Consider the following 19848-nt stretch of genomic DNA (forward strand, 5'->3'; position numbering starts at 1 on the left):
ACACACACACACACACACACACACACACACACACACACACACACACATATATATATATAAGCTGATTCTATGTATACCCACTTGGCCAGAGTCTCAGGCTTGATGAGGATGTTAAAGTAGGTCTTCTTCAACTGCTCAGTTATCATTGTAAAAACAGCTGGTGTGGAACTGAATTCCGCTAAGTAGTCAATAATGAGCTGAAATAGTAGCTAAAAAGAAAAGAAAAAAGCACTTTAAGTAGAGAAGCATGAAATTCACTACGTTTTGGGGCAGGGATGAGGGGGAAGGTTTTTCCATTGTTTTTTACCAGAGAAGTACGTGACTCAAGGATCTTTAGGAGCTAAAATCCTCAATAACTGTGAAATTTGAAGCAATGATTACTTCTTTTTTTTTTTTTAAATAGTTTTCATGGGTATTCTTAAACATTTTTTTTCATCCAAATAAACTTAAATCACTTTTTATTCAGCATCTCCATTGCCCCTAATTTGACTTTAACTGAGAGGGCATTACATATATATATTAATTTTGGAAGTAATGACAACTTTCTATCAAAGCTATTCTATCCAGAAACATAATGAGTCTCTCTCTCTATTATTTAAAGTCTTTTATTTATATGATTCTGTAAGATTTCTGGTTTCCTTTAGAGAGATTCTGTACTTTTCTTCCTTATTCCTAGGTATTCCATTTTTCTCAATATCATATAACGGAGTACTTTTTCCATCCATTTCTATGTGGTTATTGCTACTATAGGAAAAAGAGCTATTGATTTTGATATACCGATCTCATGACCAGCCGCATCATGTTATTTTTTAAACTTCAGTAGATTCTTAGGTTTTCTAAGAATACAATCATATCATCTGCAAAGGGGAATACTTTTTCTTTTCCAACTGGATTTTTTTTTTTCCATTTTAATGTAGTAGCCAGAATAATAGAGATGATCATGTGCTTCCTTGGCTTGTTCCTGATTTTAGTGTTCAGCATTTCATCAGTTACTATAACATTTGCTGTTACTGTTCTTAATGAAGGTTTTAAATTTCTCTTTAATGTTTTATTTTTGAGAGAGACAGAGTATGAGTAGGAAAGCAGCAGGGAGAGAAGGAGACACAGAATCTGAAGCTGGCTCCAGACTGAGCTATCAGCACAGGGCCTGACATGGGGCTCAAATCCACAAACCATGAGATCGTGACCCGAGCGGAACTGAGACGCTTAAGTGACTGAGCCACCCAGGCGCCCCTGAAGGTTTTTACTGTATTTAATTTCCCTCTATTCCTACTTATTAAGAATGCCTACTTACATTTATCAGATGATTTTTTAGCACTTATCATATAATGTTTCTCAATCGACCTGTTATGATGATTTGTGTTCATCAACTTAATATTGAACCAATCCTTTGCATTCTTCCCATTTGATCACATGAATTATTCTTTTTGTTACATTTTTAATTTATTTTTTAAATGTCTGAGTCCATATTATATAGGTGAAACTAGTGTCTACTTTGAGAGAGAGAGAGAGAGAGAGAGAGAGAGAGATTGATAGATTCTATACCAGGTTTTAATATTAAGGCTAGGTAAGCTTCATAAAATTAAGAGCCTCAAATACTTGTCTATACCTTACATATATATTTTTTTACATTTATTTACTTAGAGAGAAAGCACACACATATGTGTGCGCTCAGCACAGAAGCAGAGAGACAGAATCCCAAGCAGGCTCCACACTGTCAGCACAGAATATGGCTTATATTTTTTAAAAGCTCCCCAGGTAATTTCAAAACATACCTCTTAAATGACAACCAATGTTATTAGGCTTTAATTTGTTTGGCTCTAAGCTACCTTACACTTAGATCTTTGAAGGTTGATAAAGGTTAAATATTCCACAGTGTCTCCTCCTAAAACCAATCTTTGTTCTCTGGGACAGTAATAGGGACAAGGGTACAAAGAAGAGAACTATAGTCTGCTCTTGGGTTTGGCTATGACAGAGAGGCCTCTTAGCACAGGTCTAACTTCTGCCAGGTCTTTTCCTCCACAGTTTTTCTTGTATGAACCTAGTTCCGCAAATCTTAATATATGTCCTACACAAGAAATCAAGATATAAAATTTGTTGATGGACACATATTATTTTAGCTGGTATTTAATGGCATAACCCTCTTAGCTAGCATCCCATATTATTTCTTCTTCTGCTTAAGAACTTTTTGACAAATAACACTGAAACATATTCCTTACCAAAAGATAAATTAACCACAAGATACATAGACCCTGTTTCTAAAAGGCTCAAAAACTTAGAAGGGAAATAAGACACATACTTGAAACAAAGGGATGGAGTGAAAGAGGAAGAAGGAAAGATACAAATATTTGAGTTCTACTCTGTCAGGTAATGTGCCACGTGCTTTAAATTTGTTATTACTGCCTGAGCATGAAATTAAGCTCACACCAGTCCAAAATGCCAGTGTTGGCTGCAGAGGAACGGACAGCAAAGGGAAGGGAAATCAAGCCTGAGGCATAGACTGTACTGCATGCATTGCTAATAATTAATGAATGTATATTGCTCTTATGTGTGGCCCAAGTTAGAATAGCTGTCACCAGCCAAGAATCCACATTTTGTTCTATGTATAGCAACGCATGCATAAACCTCTATACTTTGTGCTTTAGGGGCAACAAACATAAAATTTCAAGCTCTCTATGAGGAAAACAGAACATGTGTACTTACAGGTAGTTTGTGGTTGAATCCTTTCACTCGAATAATTAAACCATGTTCTCCAGCTACCAACTTATACTCTAGCTGTGCCACATCTGCTTCATAAGCTGGTTCCGCAAGGTTATGGGTAAGGATATTGACAAAGATATCAAAGAGAACCACACTGAGAATATAAAATACAAATAGCACTATTAATTGGCAAGAAATAAACACAAATAAATGTACTTTGATTTAACAACAGGAAACTTCACTTTTAGCAAGATGTTAATTCCACTACTCCAGAATGTAAAACTGTGTACTGAGTTAGAGTTTACCTAGGATTCAATTTTACAGGGACATTACAGACACCTACCTTTAGCAGTGCTTCCCAATCTTTTTCATGTTATATACACATACAAAATGTTAATATTTATACTGAAAAACGGGGTAAGTGTAAAAGGCATACAAGGCAATTGGCCCAAAGGCTCTGGCCATCCCCGCAGCCTAGGTTTTCTGACTGACAAATTAAAAATCTGAGTGAAGGGGGAGATTAATACATTTTTTTATGTGGTATTAATAAATGTTAGTGCTGCTTATCATTTTAAGGTTAGATTTTACAATTTATTTATTTATTTTTATTATTAATATTTTTTTTAACATTTATTTATTGCTGAGAGACAGAGCATGAGCAGGGGAAGGGCAGAGAGAGAGAGGGAGACACAGAATCTAAAGCAAGCTCCAGGCTCTGAGCTGTCAGCACAGAGCCTGACATGGGACTTGAATTCATGAACTGTGAGATCATGACCTGAGCTAAAGTCGATGCTTAACCAACTGAGCCACCCAGGCTCCCCAGATTTTACAGTTTAAGTAGCAAAGGAAAGGAAGAAGTACAGTAACATTTCCTGAGCACCTCCTATGTTTCAGGGACATTTTAGGCTCTGACCTCCCACAGTGCAGGTATCTGTATAAATACATAAATTATTTGCTAAGAACAAAGTATAATCAGATTCCTTGCCAGTTTCTAAACATAGGATCAAACAGATCCATTCATTCTCATTACAAACTAGAAGCTAATCCAAACCCATCTTTAAGGAACTTTCTCAGTCCAGTAATCCTATGATTAGCCTATACCATCAGCATGTTTTATAAATGGGTGGAGATGGAACTGCCACAATTCCATTTTAATGCTCAGTATCAATACAAATAATTTGTTTTGGGTACAGAAAAAATACACAAATCAGCAGCATAACTCAGTACTCATAGAGAAAATAACAGAATGATTCAGAACAAAACCAACCAAATAGTTTTTCCATAAGAAATATATTTTCCAGGGGCGCCTGGGTGGCGCAGTCGGTTAAGCGTCCGACTTCAGCCAGGTCACGATCTCGCGGTCCGTGAGTTCGAGCCCCGCGTCAGGCTCTGGGCTGATGGCTCGGAGCCTGGAGCCTGTTTCCGATTCTGTGTCTCCCTCTCTCTCTGCCCCTCCCCCGTTCATGCTCTGTCTCTCTCTGTCCCAAAAATAAATAAACATTGAAAAAAAAAAAATTTTTTTTAAATAAAAAAAAGAAATATATTTTCCAGAAAAGAGGACAATTGCTTACTTTGCTGCAGACTTCTGTATCAAAGGTGAAATCAGATGGAAGCGTATATATGCTAAAAGAAAAAAAAAAAAAACAGGTAAGAAATTACAGGCCAGAGGCCTCAAATATTTTATACATCTGCTATTTGACCCTAACATATTTTCTAAAAATTCTTTTTTTTTTTTTAAGTTTATTTTTATTTATCTTGAGAGAGATAAAGAGCCAAGGGGAAGGGGCAGAGAGAGAGAGGGAGAGACAGAATCCCAGGCAGGTTCTGCACTGTCAGCACGTGATGTAGGGCTCCAACTTACAAATCACGAAATCATGACCTGAGCCAAAGTCAACAGTTGGACGCTTAACCGACTGAGCCACCCAAGTACCTCTAAAAATTCTGAAGTAAGCTACTAGCCCTTAAATCCGCATTACATTTTTATCCTGAAGTGTCTTTAAAAAGTAATATTTACCAGTCTAAACAGTGTTCAGAAGGCACACTTCAGTCTATGGGAAGCACAAGTATATAGACAGATACACAAAGAAGCCTAGGAATAGTCATCTTTATTAATAGCTTTGGTCAGAGAAAATGTTTACAGAGGTATACATGTCAAAAACAACGGAACAATCCCAATGTTCACAGAGAGCTATAGCAGAGACTTTCTAAAGAAACACTAATAAGCTATTCAAAAAACACCCTCCCAGTAATCTAAAAAATCCCTCAGAGCTATGTTACAGTTGTCTTGAGGTTAGGAATATGGGTTAAATAGCAATGAAGAGCCCTCAGCTTTTTTGATTCTAAGTTGCTTCCGTAAATTCCTATGCTATTCACAAGAACAGAAAATAAAAATGCAACAGTTTGGGTTAACACATTAAAGACCAGAACTTTGGAGTCTATTTCTGTATACCATGATTCCTTTATGATGAAAAACAAAATGATAGAGGGAGAGAGAGGGAGAATATTTCACATTTGTAATGTTGGAAAAGGCTATCTATTGTGTCTCAGAATAATTTCCTTCAGCATACTTTTATCCTCTTTTTAAAAATAAAGTTTAAAACATACCACCATTCCCTAAGATGGCCAAACACCTGGCTCTGCTTTCATTTAACCAGAAGAAAAAATACTTGACAACGATTTCATTTTAGCCTTGAATCTTTACTTATTTCCTAGAATCTGTAAGGTATACAAGGGTTTCCATGACAGCACTGGAGCACAGTATGAATCTGATAGATAAGCCTAGAAAACATCTTCAAATGAAGAGAAAGGAGAAAGGGTGATAGAGGGAAATAAGGTTGCTACCAAGTAGAGAAAGAGTTGATACACTTATTTCACTCCAATTAGAGAGGGAAACATTTTACCTTTGGGAATTTTGAATTTGTTGTCTTTCTTATACCACAGGCAACCTTGTAGAGTATTCACAATTTTAACAGGGTATTCTGTCTCAGGGCAATCAAAAGCCTTCAACATGAAGTCCGTGGCTAACAACAGAAAAGAGTAATCATTAATTCAGGTATTTCAGCAAGATTCCCAACAATCTTCAGTTCTGAAGTCTAGGTAACTTTTGTGGCAAAAATAAGCCAAATTAAGATGCTAGAGAACAGTAAATTAGTAAAACAATACAGAATAGAAAATTCTCTTGGTCTTAAACTAAATGAACTCTGAAGATTTGTAATTTCCTAAAGGTCAATTCTGATCTCTCTGCATTCTGCTTCATTCCCTTTCTCAAAGACAATGTTAACCGTAAGAGGGACCTTTAGTCAGGATGGTTGTATAAACCAATTTATAAATGAATCCATTCTTGAATGTCTTTTACCAATCTTACAGACTTCTGAAAGGTAACAAAAAAGTGAAAGTCAAACATGTCCTCTCAGTTAATGAAAACCTAAATTCTTTCATCAATATGTAGGTGAGAAATAACTACTTAAGAGAAAACTATAGAACAGAAAAAACTACTGGTTATATTTATTAAGAAGAATTGGGTTGTTTAGATACTTAAAGTTCAAGATGTGGAAATGAATGGTCTAAAATATGTGAGACTTTTTTAAAAGGCTTTTTTTCCTAATTGAGGTTAGACTCACATAACAAAATTAAGCATTTTAAAGTGAACAATTCAGGGGTATTTAGTACATGCACAATGTTGTGCAACCAACACTTCTATCCAGTTTCAAAACATTTTCATCACCCTAAAAGAAAATCTTTAAACCCATTACAGTCACTCCCTATTATCCACTTCCCCCAGCCACTGGCAACCATCAATTTGTGTTTCATCTATGGATATATATATATCCTGGATATATCATAAATGGATCCATAAATGGAATCATACAACCTATAACCTCCTGTGTCTGGCTTCTTTAGCATGTTTTTAAGGTTCATCCACATTGTAGCATGTATATACCTCATTTCTTTTTATGACTATTACTCCTTTGTATATACTTACCACAATTTGTTTATCCATTCATTCACTGATGGACATATGAGCTATTTCCACTTTTGACTACTGTGAATAATGCTGCTATGAACATGCATGTACATGTATTTGTTTGAGTACCCATTTTCAATTCTTTTGGGTATATTCCTAGGAGTGGAATTGCTAGGGAAAATTCTGAATAAATTAGTTATATACAATTGTAACCTTTGACTTAGGTAGCTTTCTCATAGTTAGAATGTTTCCCACTGCAAGCTAGTACACAGGCACAGATACAAACATATATACCTACACGGAATAAAAGTTCTTGAAATAATACTTTATGAAATTAAACATTTTGCTATTTTCCATCCTAATTAATTTTTTTAATGCTTTCATAACTCATTACACAGAACTCACAACCCATTACACTGATTTCACAAACCTTGTAGTTTGAAAAACACTAGCAAGGCAATTCCTACAGAGATGATAGGGAAGGATCAGCTATGACATACAAAAAAAAGCAAAAGCTTCAGAGTCCCAAGATCTACATTTAAGTCCTGTTTCCTCCATTTACCAACTGAATAGTCTGGGACATGTTACTTTCCTTTTTTAAGCCTCAGGTTTTCTCATTCAAAAAAGTAAGAAAACAGTAATCCCTATCCCAGAGTGTTACACTGGGAAGCTGAAATATGAATTCAAATGATACTTTGGAAATGTACTATATAGATGCTATTTGCTTTGTTTTATTACTACATAAATGAATTATGTATAATTATTGCTATTTCACTGACCTATGTACTTGTTTTCAGCTGGAAGATGAAGATCTGGATTTAAGTCGAAATTAGACTTCCACAGGTCAGCCCACGAGTTTTCAACATCTGTGGAGATGAAAAACAAACTGATCCAATAAACAAGCAATGTTGAGAATTCTCTTAATGACAAACCAGTTAACAACCAGCCTTCACAAATCGATTCTCTTTTCTTAGGAAAACTATAATATATCCAGGCATTCTAGCTATTTACCACTCAAAGTGTAGTCTTAGCAGCACTGGTATCACCTGGGAGCTTGTTAGAAATGCAGAATCTCAGGCACTACTCCAGAGCTAGCGAATAAGAATCTGTATTTTAATAAGATTTCTAGGTGATACTATATGTACACTGAAGTTTCAGAAGTACTTTGCTAAAACACAATCAAAAAACCCTTCCCCAAACTATCCAGAAAACAGGATTTCTTTTTACTAGTTAATAAATAGCTATAAAACACAGCAGAAAATAATTTTCTGTTAAGCAGTATAATTTTCATTTCAAAGTCAACTCCTAAAAAAAGGATATACTTTTTTCCCATAGGAACCATCAGATGAAATATTAAGGAATAAAAATTCTCAGTTGAGTTAGATAAATGTGGGACTATTATTAAAATATTTTACCTTCCATACTATACTGAGTCCCAAACCATTTCTCCTTGAGGTCACATTTTCCCTCATTAGCACCAGACAGTAGAACAAGATTTGCTTTTTGTGGCAGTAGCTGATTAAGAGCTTCAGCAATGACCTAATCAGGGGAAGGTAGAGAGACACACACACATACACAATAGTAACTTTAACCTAATACATCTCTGTTAAAAAGGCAAAATCACATTATGGTAGGCATCCCCAAGATCCTAGCATCTTAATGCTCATGAAATTATCATCATGAACACCGTAATTTATAAAACTTTGTTAGTCTATTGTTTCAAATGTTTCTTGATAAGCTATAAACAGTGCCCATCTCAAATCCTACGTAATAATAGTGCTAACAGTAGAAACAGCTCTCATTTATTAAGTTTTACTATGTACCAGGTAGTGTTTAATATACATTATTTCATTTAATCCTAAAAACAACTCTAAGCATACCCATTTTATAAAAAATAATACTCAGGTTCCTATTAAAAATTAAGTAATTTGTTCAGGTTAAAGATTACATAATCTGCACAGAACAACACATCTAGAAGTGGCAAAGGTGGAGTTCTAAACAAGTTCGTACATGATTCCAAAGACTATGCTCTTAACCCCTAGGTATTATACTACCTTCATCCCCAAGAATCAGTAACATGATACCATTGCAGGGCCTCCTTCAATAATCCTTCAGCTATGACAGGAATAAACAAAAGATTTTGTGGGTAAAGTTTGAAACCCTGACTAGCATTTAAATACCATTTCTTTGAGAAACACAACAAATGGAGGTTCAGAATAAACTACTTGGGACCCTGGACACAATATTCCCAGGAGATAACAAGAATATTATCACTGCCTCTTCCTTTACCTTTCCATTATCTTTTTTTTTTTTAATGTATGTTTATTTTTGACAGAGAGAGAGAGAGAGAGGGAGAGGGAGAGAATGAGTAGGGGAGGGGCAAAGAGAGAGGGAAACACACAATCCCAAGCAGGCTCCAGGCTCTGAACTGTCAGCACAGAGCCTGATGTGGAGCTCAAACTCACAAACCATGAGATCATGACCTGAGCTTAAGTCAGACAATTGACTGAACCACCCAGGTCCCCCACCTTTCTGTTATCTTTAAAATTAGTGGTTTTGGGGGCGCCTGGGTAGCGCAGTCAGTTAAGCGTCCGACTTCAGCCAGGTCACGACCTCGCGGTCCCTGAGTTCGAGCCCCGCATCAGGCTCTGGGCTGATGGCTCAGAGCCTGGAGCCTGTTTCCGATTCTGTGTCTCCCTCTCTCTCTGCTCCTCCCCCGTTCATGCTCTGTCTCTCTCTGTCCCAAAAATAAATAAACGTTGAAAAAAAAATTTTTTTTAATAAATAAATAAATAAAATTAGTAGTTTTGGAATACCCTAATCAAGATTTCTCAATCTCAGCATTATTAACATCTTGGACCAAATAATACTTTATTGTGGGGTGCTGTCTTTTGCACTATAAGATGTTTAGCTGCCATTTCTGGCCTCTAACCCACTAGATGCCAAGAGCATCCCACAGTTATGACAACTGAAATGTCTCCAGACATTGACAAATATACCCTGGGGGCAAAATCAGCCAACTGAGAACTGCTATCCCATATGGAGCAAAATGACTTCACCCCAACGAGTAAAGGAGGAAAGACCCAAACCAACTATTTATTTGTATATAATAATTATCTCTAAGTCACATGTTTCAAATTCAGGGAATCTTTTATTTTTTTTTTTTAATGTTTATTTATTTTGAGAGAGAGCAAGCGGGGTAGAGGGTCAGAGAAAGAGGGAGAGAGAATCCCAAGCAGGCTCCATGCTGTCAGTATGAAGTCAGACGTGGGGCTTGATCTCACAAACTGTGAGATCATGACTTGAGCCAAAATCAAGAGTCAGCTGCTTAACTGACTGGGCCACCTAGCGCCCCAGGGAATCTTGTATTTCTCAGAAACATTTTCAAAATGGTTAAATTTAATTGCCCAGAGTATCTAACTGAGTTAGATAAGGTAAGCAAAGACAACTCTCTAAGTAAGGTTACCAAAAAGGTGAGCAAAACATCTCCCTAAGTAAGCTTAATAACCAAAGCATGTAATTCTTAGGAATCACTTTAATTGTTTTAGTAGATGTTTCAACACTTGAAAAACAGTGAGAATAATAGTACCTAAGAAACGGACTTGGTTTTCTCCTCATATTAAAACATAATCATATATAACAATCATGAAAAACTGCCAAAAAAAAAAATACTGTTATTTCTTCCATTTAAACAAACAAAAAATCTGACATATTTAACCAAGTTGTCTACATTCTCACAGTTCCTAAGTCATGTCTGCACTTCTCCCCCTTCTCTCTGTCTAAAAGTAACTCTCAGAAATGAAATGTCCTTACTTCTGGCTTGTATTCAAAAAGAAGCTGATCTCCAGTGAGGAAGTCCTGTAGCGGGTACAGCTGCATGTTTTCACACATATTTTCCACATACTCAACTGGATCTGTCTGTAAAGAGATGTAATTATTTCACACCAGAAACTTCCATTATCCTTAATTTACCACAAAATATACTTTTTCTCTTTTTATGAACAATGAAACCAAGAGCTTCTGAACAGAAATAACCAGATACAATTTTAGCTTAAGCATCTGATGCTCACTTGAGCTCCCCATTGGGGGGGCGGGGAGGGAGGGAGGGAGGGAGGGAGGGAGGGAGAGAGAGAGAGAGAGAGAGAGAGAGAGAGAGAAAGAGAGAAAGAGAGAAAGAGAGAAAGAAAAAGAATTTGATGCTCTGAATTCTAAGAAAATTTAGCCAGAGTTACCATCTTAAGGAGTTTAACCTGACACCCCTCCAATCCCCAACCTGAGCCCAACAACACACAAGGCTCTAATCATGTCATGACCTCTTTGTGAGAATAATTACAACACTGAATTGTAAATGCTTATTTATATGTCAAGTACCCCATATGACTGATGATGCCCATAAAGACAGGGTCTTCATCATGTATCACTACAGCACTATCACTTGAAAACTATCTGTAAACATGAATCAGATCAACGTAGAAATCAAAATGTGTCAAAGTCTTGATATAAGAAATTATATTAATCAGTATATTACCTCAATTTAAAAATGAAAGAGTGACCACAAGTTCTCTAACCTATGAAATGGAAATACTTTTTCAGAGGAAAGCAATCAATTCAAGTACTTATTGAGCACCCAGAGGCACAGAATCTTAAAACTGACAAGTCCTTCAGACACCAAGTGGTTCCATTCCCACATTTTATAAGGAAATACACCCAGACTGATTGGATGACTTGCCCAAAGTCACACATTAAGCATCAGGCAGAGTAGACACTAGAACTCAGGGCTCCTAATGTAGCAGCAAACACGCTTTCTAAAATACCACACTATCCAGTCCTTTACTAGACAGAATGGGTTGTTCTCTCATCTAATGGAAGACACAGGAGAAGTGAAGGTTACTGCATTTATGGAGAAGAACTAATGCATGCATACATCAAACTAGAGACCATAGGTATATATTATCTACTATATTATCACATAAAAATAGAAGAAGAAGAAAGTAAGGAAACACTGTTAGGTTTTGTTTTTGTTTTTTGCCCCACTTCAGGAAACATTCCTGAATCAAGTTGACTAGTCACTAAGGTGCTATTATTATTTAAAACGATTCCTCCTACTCTCTTCTACTTTTTAAAAATAAGTTATTCTCGGGGCGCCTGGGTGGTGCAGTCGGTTAAGCGTCTGACTTCAGCCAGGTCACGATCTCGCGGTCCGTGAGTTCGAGCCCCGCGTCAGGCTCTGGGCTGATGGCTCAGAGCCTGGAGCCTGTTTCCCATTCTGTGTCTCCCTCTCTCTCTGCCCCTCCCCCGTTCATGCTCTGTCTCTCTCTGTCCCAAAAATAAATAAACTTTGAAAAAAAAAATTAAAAAAAAAAATAAGTTATTCTCACTAGCCACTTAGTTATAAAGTAAGTAAATGGTCAGTATGCAACAAAATTGAATGATTCAAAATATTTCCAATAAAAAAACACTAAGGACCTTGGCTAAAAGCAGATCTCCAGTACCAAAGCAATGGAGCAGGTATTAAGAAAAACACTTAAATGCTATCCTCTTAATTTTTTAAAGATATTAATCCACATACCATAAAATTCACACTTCTAAAGTGCACAATTAAAAATGAAGTAAAATTTAAAATAAAGCGTACAATTCAGTGGTTTTTAGTATATTTACAAAACTGTACAACCATCACCACTATTTAGTTCGAGAATATTTTCATCACCCCAAAATGAAACTCCCATAACCGCTAAGCAGTCACTCCCTGCTACCCACTCCCCCTAGCCACTGGCAACCATCAATCTGTGTTGTATTTCTATGAATTTACCTATTCTGGAAACTTCATATAAATGGAATCATATTAATATGCAACCTGCAGTGACTGGCTTCTTTCATTTAGCATGTTTTCAAGGTTCATCCATGTTGTAGCATGAATCAGTACCTCATTCCTTCTCACAGCTAACATTCCACAGTATGCATATTCTACATTTTGTTTAACCATTCATTTGTTGATGGGCATTTGCATGTTTCCACTTTGGGCCTATAATGAATATTGCTACTATAAACACTTGTGTACAAGCATTTGTGTGGACAGTTTTTCTATTCTCTTGTATACACCTAGGAATAGAACTAATGGTAGAGCTTATATGGTAACTCTATGTAACTTTTTAAGGAAATGCCAAGCTGTTTCCCAAAGCAGCTGCACCATTTTACAATCCTACCAGCAATATATGAGGGTTCTAATTTCTCTACTTCTTCTCCAACACTTGTTATTGTCTGTCCTCTAATTTTTTTTATCTACTTCTTACTGCCTTCCATTATTGTTACATTATTGCTGTTTTTCTGCCTGCAGAAAAGAATTTAAGCAGCTTTTTCTAATTCAAATTATTGATTTATAAGATATATTGAGTTCAAGTTCCTATGGAAAATAATTTTTTAGATTTCTTAATTAAATAAGACTGATGTGAATAGTTTGGAAAGGGAATTCCTATTTGCCTTTATTGATGAAAATCAGAAAGTCTAAAGAGGAGGCATTCCAACTTTGTTAAAAAAAATTTATAAAAGCCTTAAAAATAATTAAAATAATTAACTTGAGTTAGCAGTTCACACAGAGATATAGACCTTTCTGATTTGTTCTCACTTTTCACTGATTAGGTTTAAAATTAAGATGTCTTGGGCACATGTTTTAAAATCAAGACAAGTATTCATGAATATTGTTAAAGGTAAAAAAAAAAAAAAAATGAGCTACAAAATGGGGAGATTTCAGTAAAAGATACCCGAAATGTTTTGCTAAGAAGAAACTGGAGGGACAGAACAAAAGTGTCACTCACTCAACCAATGCTAAAAAGCTGATCCTCAAAAACGGAATGTGGGTATCACATATGGTTGTATTCTACAATTCTTGATCCCACTCCTTCCCTGCCATAGTTCTGACCCACATGTTGCCACCACAGCTGATAAGGACACTGCACAAAATCACTCCTGGTAAGGTAGGAGGCAGGTCTTGTGGAGTTCTATGCATATCAGTCCACTTATAGGGAAGAGTGTTTATAGAACACTCTAATGGCCAATATATGTGTCATAGCAGCCTTTCTGATTTCATAGAATAAGATTTTCTTTTTGGTTTTTTGGTTCTTGGTGGTGGTGGTGGTTGTTTTGTTTTGTTTTGTTTTGTTTTGAGAGCATGCACGCACGTGTGTAAGCACAAGTGGAGGAGGGGCAGAGAAAAAATCATAAGCAGGCTCCACGCTGGGACACAGGGCTCAATCTCATGATCATGAGATCATGACCTGAACCAAAATCAAGAATCAGACACTTAACTAACTGAGCCACCCAGGTGCCCTTAGAATAACATTTCTATTTCGATTTCAATGATTCAAGTGCAAAGAGCAGGTTACACAGGAATCAACAGCAACGGGACGCTTACAGTTTTTGTGACCTTGTCACATATACCTAAATCTTCTTTACTTATAGTAAATACTCAGAGAATTGTCTCTGGTGATGATCCAAAAAGGCAGCTTCAAGATGTTCTGTGAAGCAGTTCTAAATAGAGGCTTTTAATCCAGGGTCCACAGACATCTCCCACAAGATAGAACAGTGGACAAATTCAGGGGCATGTATGTGCACAAATTTGGGAAGAAATTACATATTTATCTTCACTAACCTCTAAATTAGCATTTTTATTCTATTATGAATATAAGCAACAGGTCACAGTTGTATTAGCAGCATCTATGACGAACCAATAAAAAAATCACAATATAGTTGTAGATATCTCACACTGCTACTTAAAACTGAAATAATTGTTAGACCTACTGCTAGACCTTGTTGTTTAATATGTTAAGAAAGAGACACATTACTATTTTTTTTTTACCGTTTTAAGTACTTTATACTTCAACAGTCGTTTGTAAACTGCTATATTTTATTTTATGCACTTAAATACAATATTTTATGAATTGTATAATATTCAACAATATTGTTTCAATGTGATTTCCCAACTATGACAATATTAGTGAGGTTATGCAAGAGAATACATTTGTGTAGCAGATACATGCTAAAATTAAAAAAATTTAGATGTGAAGTACCATGGTATCTGTAATTAAATCTCAAATGTTTTGGGAAAAAAGATACACATACACACATACATATATAAGGAAAAGAGACAGAAGAAAATATAGAAAACTATTCACAACTGGTGAACCTAGATGAGAGATAAACCAGTAACCAATGACAATTTTTCTGAGAGGTTAAAAATTTGAAGGGATGAAATCTTATTCTAAGGAGAGGTCCACAGGATTCAACAGATTTCCAAAAGGATCCAATACACAAAAGGGTTTTAGAGAAATCCTGTTTTAAACTCCTTACCTTTCAGCCTTATATAATACCTTCCTTTCAAATACCCTATCCTACAGATACCCAGGATCATTTACTTTTTCGCAATATTCCAGAGTTCCTTACTTAATGTTTTCCTTGTTGCTTACAATGTATCCAAACTTTATCCATTTTTTAACGTTGAACTCAATTCAAATTTACCACATCCATGGAGCCTTCCCTGATTCTATTCCAATCAAGGCAAATGCTCTCCTTGCCCTGAAATCCTAAAGCATGCCATTTCTAATAGTACATATGGTAATTACTAGAGATTATCCTACAGAATTTCTTCATGTCTTCATAATATTAGAATTTCCCAAATATCAAGTACCATAGCAAGCTCTGTTTATCAAAAGCATAGACAGATGGATGAGTACATATATAAAATGATTGTTGCACAACATGATCTATGTGAATCTGCCCACCTCTCACTGTTACACAATACACATAACTCAGAAACACAAAAGTTAATTTTCAGATAACCTCAAGGGCACCTTGGGGCTCACATGACACAGAGTGGCAGAATTAAAACTCCAGTGACACTTCCAAAAAGAGGAATAATGTCCACACGAGTTTCAACTTGATCACAGAAAACATTCAAAAAGAATTTAACTTCCAGTACCTGTTCTTGGTAATGAAATTCATTATCCTCAATTTTCTGAATCTCTTCAAAAATTCTGTGAAAGAAGAAAATTATAAGTAGAAGATATATTTACATTTCTCATTCGAATCCTCAGCAAGAAAAGAGAAAAAACAGACTGGCCACATAATCGTAAACCCTTAACATTTCGTGTTCTCATGTAATATTCACAGGTAGAAGAAGCAGGATATGGAGCCAGTGAAGGAACTTAGGCAGGAAATGCCTAAAAAACTATCTTGGTAGGACTAAAGCATGTCTATTTGTCAGTCTGAATGCTAAAACACACTAGGATTGATTCCTAGCCTAATTCTAGTATCTATATATTACCTTTTTTCTGGGCCTAGCTTCTGCAGCATTTTCAAATACTGGAAGACAGTATGAGCAACCTGAAAACAAAATATCTGATTATGCTTTTGCATAAAGTAATATCTATATTTTTTTAATTCCATTTTAATTATTTACCTCATAGAAATGTTCATAACCCTCATCAGTCAATGTAATAGAAATGCTGAACACTGAGTAAGTAGAATTTTGCTCAAATCCTGTCTCACCATTTCCACCAAATAGTGCAAGAGCCCAGCACCTATTGTTAGGAAAAAATGAATCCAATCAATATCTTGGGATTAATAGCCTACAAATACTTCAAATTAACAAAATAGGTAGGCTTTCTATATAAAATTTGGGAAGCTCAGTCTTTGAGGCAAATGTACTTTCCAAAGGTAAGTTTAAAAGTACAAATTTCTAAAGTACAAGGCGTCCCAAACAATTGCACTGCATGCAAGAATCACCAGAAGGAAATAACAGCCATATTTATTTGTTTAATGGAAACAAATATATATATTACAACATAGTAAAACAGGTTTATGAAGACATAGTTATTATTGTTGAAGAGAACAGTACAAAATATTAAAATTATGGTTGCTGGGAGGCATTTCACTCATCCCTCTCGAACCCATCTCCCAGAAGCAGCTTAAACATTTCAGATACATCTCTCCTTAGGATGTCAAGTGAGCCCTTTGACACTATCAGCTAACCTCTACAGGTTGTTTAAGAAAGAAGCAGTGAAACTGTATCTTTTCCTGACTAGAATAATCCTGAAAACCTAAAGTAAGAAAGGAGGAAGCCAGAATGAAGAATGTGAAATTCTAAAAAAGTTCAGTAATATAGAGAGATTGAGCACATCTCAAAGCATTTTGCATTTATTATGTAAGTCATATATGTAACTATTATCATTATTCTTTTGTAATAACCCTGGCCTTTTAGCTTTCTTTGAATGTTCTGGTCCTATAAGTACTTTAAAGTACTTATTTATAATTCTCATCTTCCTTTCCATTCTTGAATTACTCTACAGAAAAATCAAACAAGGACGTACTTTAATTATTGGTCCTGATTTAAAGCTAGATTTCTGTGATTTGGCTAGGCAACTTAAGCAAATGCTTAAATCTATTAGGAAACATTCTGCTAACACAGCTGCACAGAATGTTTATAGTCCCACTATTTGTTACGCTTTCTCTGCCCAATGTAGTTTTAAAGTCCACCTTTTGGGTTAGGACAGTCTGGAGATCCATAGCATTTAAATAACCAACTTCTTTACTATTCAAATCTAAATTCCTGATTAGAGCTAACCTTCTATGTAACTCTGGAATCTATTTTTTTATGATTTTTTTAAATTTTGTGTACTACTTCCAACAAGGGCTAAAAGGTGGCTCCCAAGGAAATAAATATAATAGGACTATTAACATAACCTAGGTATTAAGTGACTATAATTAAGCATTAGATTTGATGCTAGGCTTTCTGGCAAATAAAGTCAAAAGAATGGGTTATAGAATGTTTACTGTCTATTATTTTTCAGACATTGGTATACTAAAAATACTTATTAATTAAATACTTGCTTTTTTCTAAGGTAAGAAAGAATGCTGCCTTTGCCTTCATGTCCAACCAGCCAAGAGATATAGTGAAGTGGTTTCACCCTTTAAAAAAAATATTAAGGTCAGAAACAAAAATAATTAAGGTATAAGCAACACCAGGAAATCTTATTTCAAAGGTTATGATATTTAAGAATATGATTATAAACTTATTATCACATAAATTCCACCACACATGAAATTATTATTCATTTGACAATAGCAGGATAAAAACAGAAAACGTGGTAAAATTTAACTTCTTTATTTGAAATCACTGAATGAGTATAATCATTCCAAAATTAAGACTACTGCTTTTTCTCTTGGACACTCAAACTTCTTTTCATGGTAAAATCTTTCATTTTTGTTTCACCCAAAATGGAAACTACATACATTCCTTATCATTTTAGAACCTAATACAGATAATGAATCACTCAGTATCTGAAAAGCTTTCAGTATTGCATCAGGCTCTGTGGTAAAAATAAATGTGTTGCTTTATGGGTCAGATAATCTAGCATTTAGTTTTAGTTTTTCCTTTAAGTAAATGCATGATCCTGAACAAGAGACTTAACTTCATTGTATTTTTCTTTTTCTCTTCACTTGGCCAACTACTTACTCATAGAGTGTTCATGACAATGTAATATAAGTGCAAGAGGTATAAAAATGCTACATTATATAACAACATACTTTAAAATCTGAGTAGTTGTATATATATTATTTAAATTGTCTTTTCCCACTGACTTCTGCTATAATTTCATAAATGTATTCCCACCAAAACAAAAATATATAGAAAAATAAAGTTAGAAAATCTAAGAATTCTTAAATTTTAAAATTAGTTTACAGAATTATATTCAGTAAACTCTTAAAAAACAAGATATAATATAATGATCTCAACTACATTAAGCAATTCCCAAACCCCACATAAGATTGTTTAAAATATGAATTTGAATTACACCTATCCTAAGACTGATGTAAGGGAAATACATTAGTTAAAGAATGAACTCAGTAGATTACACAGTATCTGCATCTGAACTAACGGTTTTGTATTTGTAACTCTGTAGGGATAAAATTTGCTTTTTTGTAAAAACAAAATGGGTCCCTCAAAAGGCTAATTGACGTAGAGATTTGAAAAGATTCATGATGAAAGGCACATTAAAACAAACAGTCCATAAAAAATAATAACTGGATGAAAACATATAGAAATTTTAACATTCTTTGGAAAAGACAATCATGAATGACTTTTTTTTCTACTTTTCAGTGATTTTCAGGATTTCTACAATGAACCTACCTTAGTAATCAATAAGAGGATAAATAAGCCTTTGTTAATTAGAAAACTAAGCACTACCCAAAAAAAGGAGGAATAGTATATACAGTATGATTTCATTTTCATTAAAAAAGGTATGTTTCGTATTCAGTTTTAATGTCTGAAAGACATATAAGAAACTATTAATGTTGGGCCTTTTAGGAAACAAAGAAATGGGGAAGCACAGCTTTACTTTTTACTAAATACTCTTTTGTCCTATTTTAATATTTTACAAGTATTATTTTTATAGTAAAAACTTTTAAATATGCACATAATAGGGGCATGTAGGTGGCTGAGCCTGTTAAGTCTCCAACTCTTGATTTTGGCTCAAGTCAAGTTCTCACAGCCTGTGAGATCTCACGTCAGAATCCCCTACCTGAGATTGTCTCCCTCCCTCTCTGCCCCTCCCCTGCTCACACACACGTGTTCTCTTTCTCTCTCTCTCAAAATTAAATAATATGCACATAAGAATTTTAACACTTTTGGGCACAATCTACCATAACTACACAATCAATGTACACTGCTTTTTCCTGTATTATCCTTGCACCAAAAGCAAGTAGACAATACACATGTCCTCTACTTTCTCACTGTAAGTGAGAATGGTATCATTCTTGATGGGATGTTTGAATATTCTATCACATGTGAAAAAATTTTTTACTGAACTTAAGCAACATTACTTCTGCTTGTGTGTCTATTCTTATGGTTTGGTTTTGTTGGTTATGGTTTAAAAAAAAAACAAGGTAAACTTTTATCAGTTCATTAGCATTTGTTTTTAATCAGAAAAGTATTTGTAGGCATTGACTGATCTTTAAAAAACATCTTAGCTCAAGCTATACTGCTCAGTTGAAATGTTTTCCTAATCTGAATAAATCTTCCCTAACTCATTACCACCTCAAATGTGTAGGTCCTTAAGATTTCAGCTGTAGTCATATTCTAGGCTCAAAATTATTTAACTTTACTTTTAACAAGATCAAATTGAGGGGCGCCTGGG

General features: G+C 35.1%; 1 protein-coding gene across 1 annotated transcript in view; it reads right to left on the reverse strand.

Moving 5' to 3' along the window:
- Window positions 1-19848, reverse strand: part of NRDC (nardilysin convertase) — a 73082-nt gene that overhangs the window by 10456 nt on the left and 42778 nt on the right. Inside the window, exons 8-18 of the mRNA XM_040456015.1 lie at window positions 17546-17623; window positions 16116-16236; window positions 15981-16039; window positions 15636-15690; window positions 10478-10582; window positions 8080-8203; window positions 7444-7530; window positions 5601-5720; window positions 4272-4323; window positions 2704-2854; window positions 82-209 (exon numbers count right to left, since the gene is read on the reverse strand). Coding sequence (XP_040311949.1) covers window positions 82-209; window positions 2704-2854; window positions 4272-4323; window positions 5601-5720; window positions 7444-7530; window positions 8080-8203; window positions 10478-10582; window positions 15636-15690; window positions 15981-16039; window positions 16116-16236; window positions 17546-17623 — 1080 coding nt within the window. The remainder of the gene's footprint in view (window positions 1-81; window positions 210-2703; window positions 2855-4271; window positions 4324-5600; window positions 5721-7443; window positions 7531-8079; window positions 8204-10477; window positions 10583-15635; window positions 15691-15980; window positions 16040-16115; window positions 16237-17545; window positions 17624-19848) is intronic.

The sequence above is a fragment of the Herpailurus yagouaroundi genome, unplaced genomic scaffold, assembly GCF_014898765.1.
Source record: "Herpailurus yagouaroundi ecotype Mexico unplaced genomic scaffold, PumYag 77, whole genome shotgun sequence".
NCBI classification, from domain to species: Eukaryota; Metazoa; Chordata; class Mammalia; order Carnivora; family Felidae; genus Herpailurus; species Herpailurus yagouaroundi.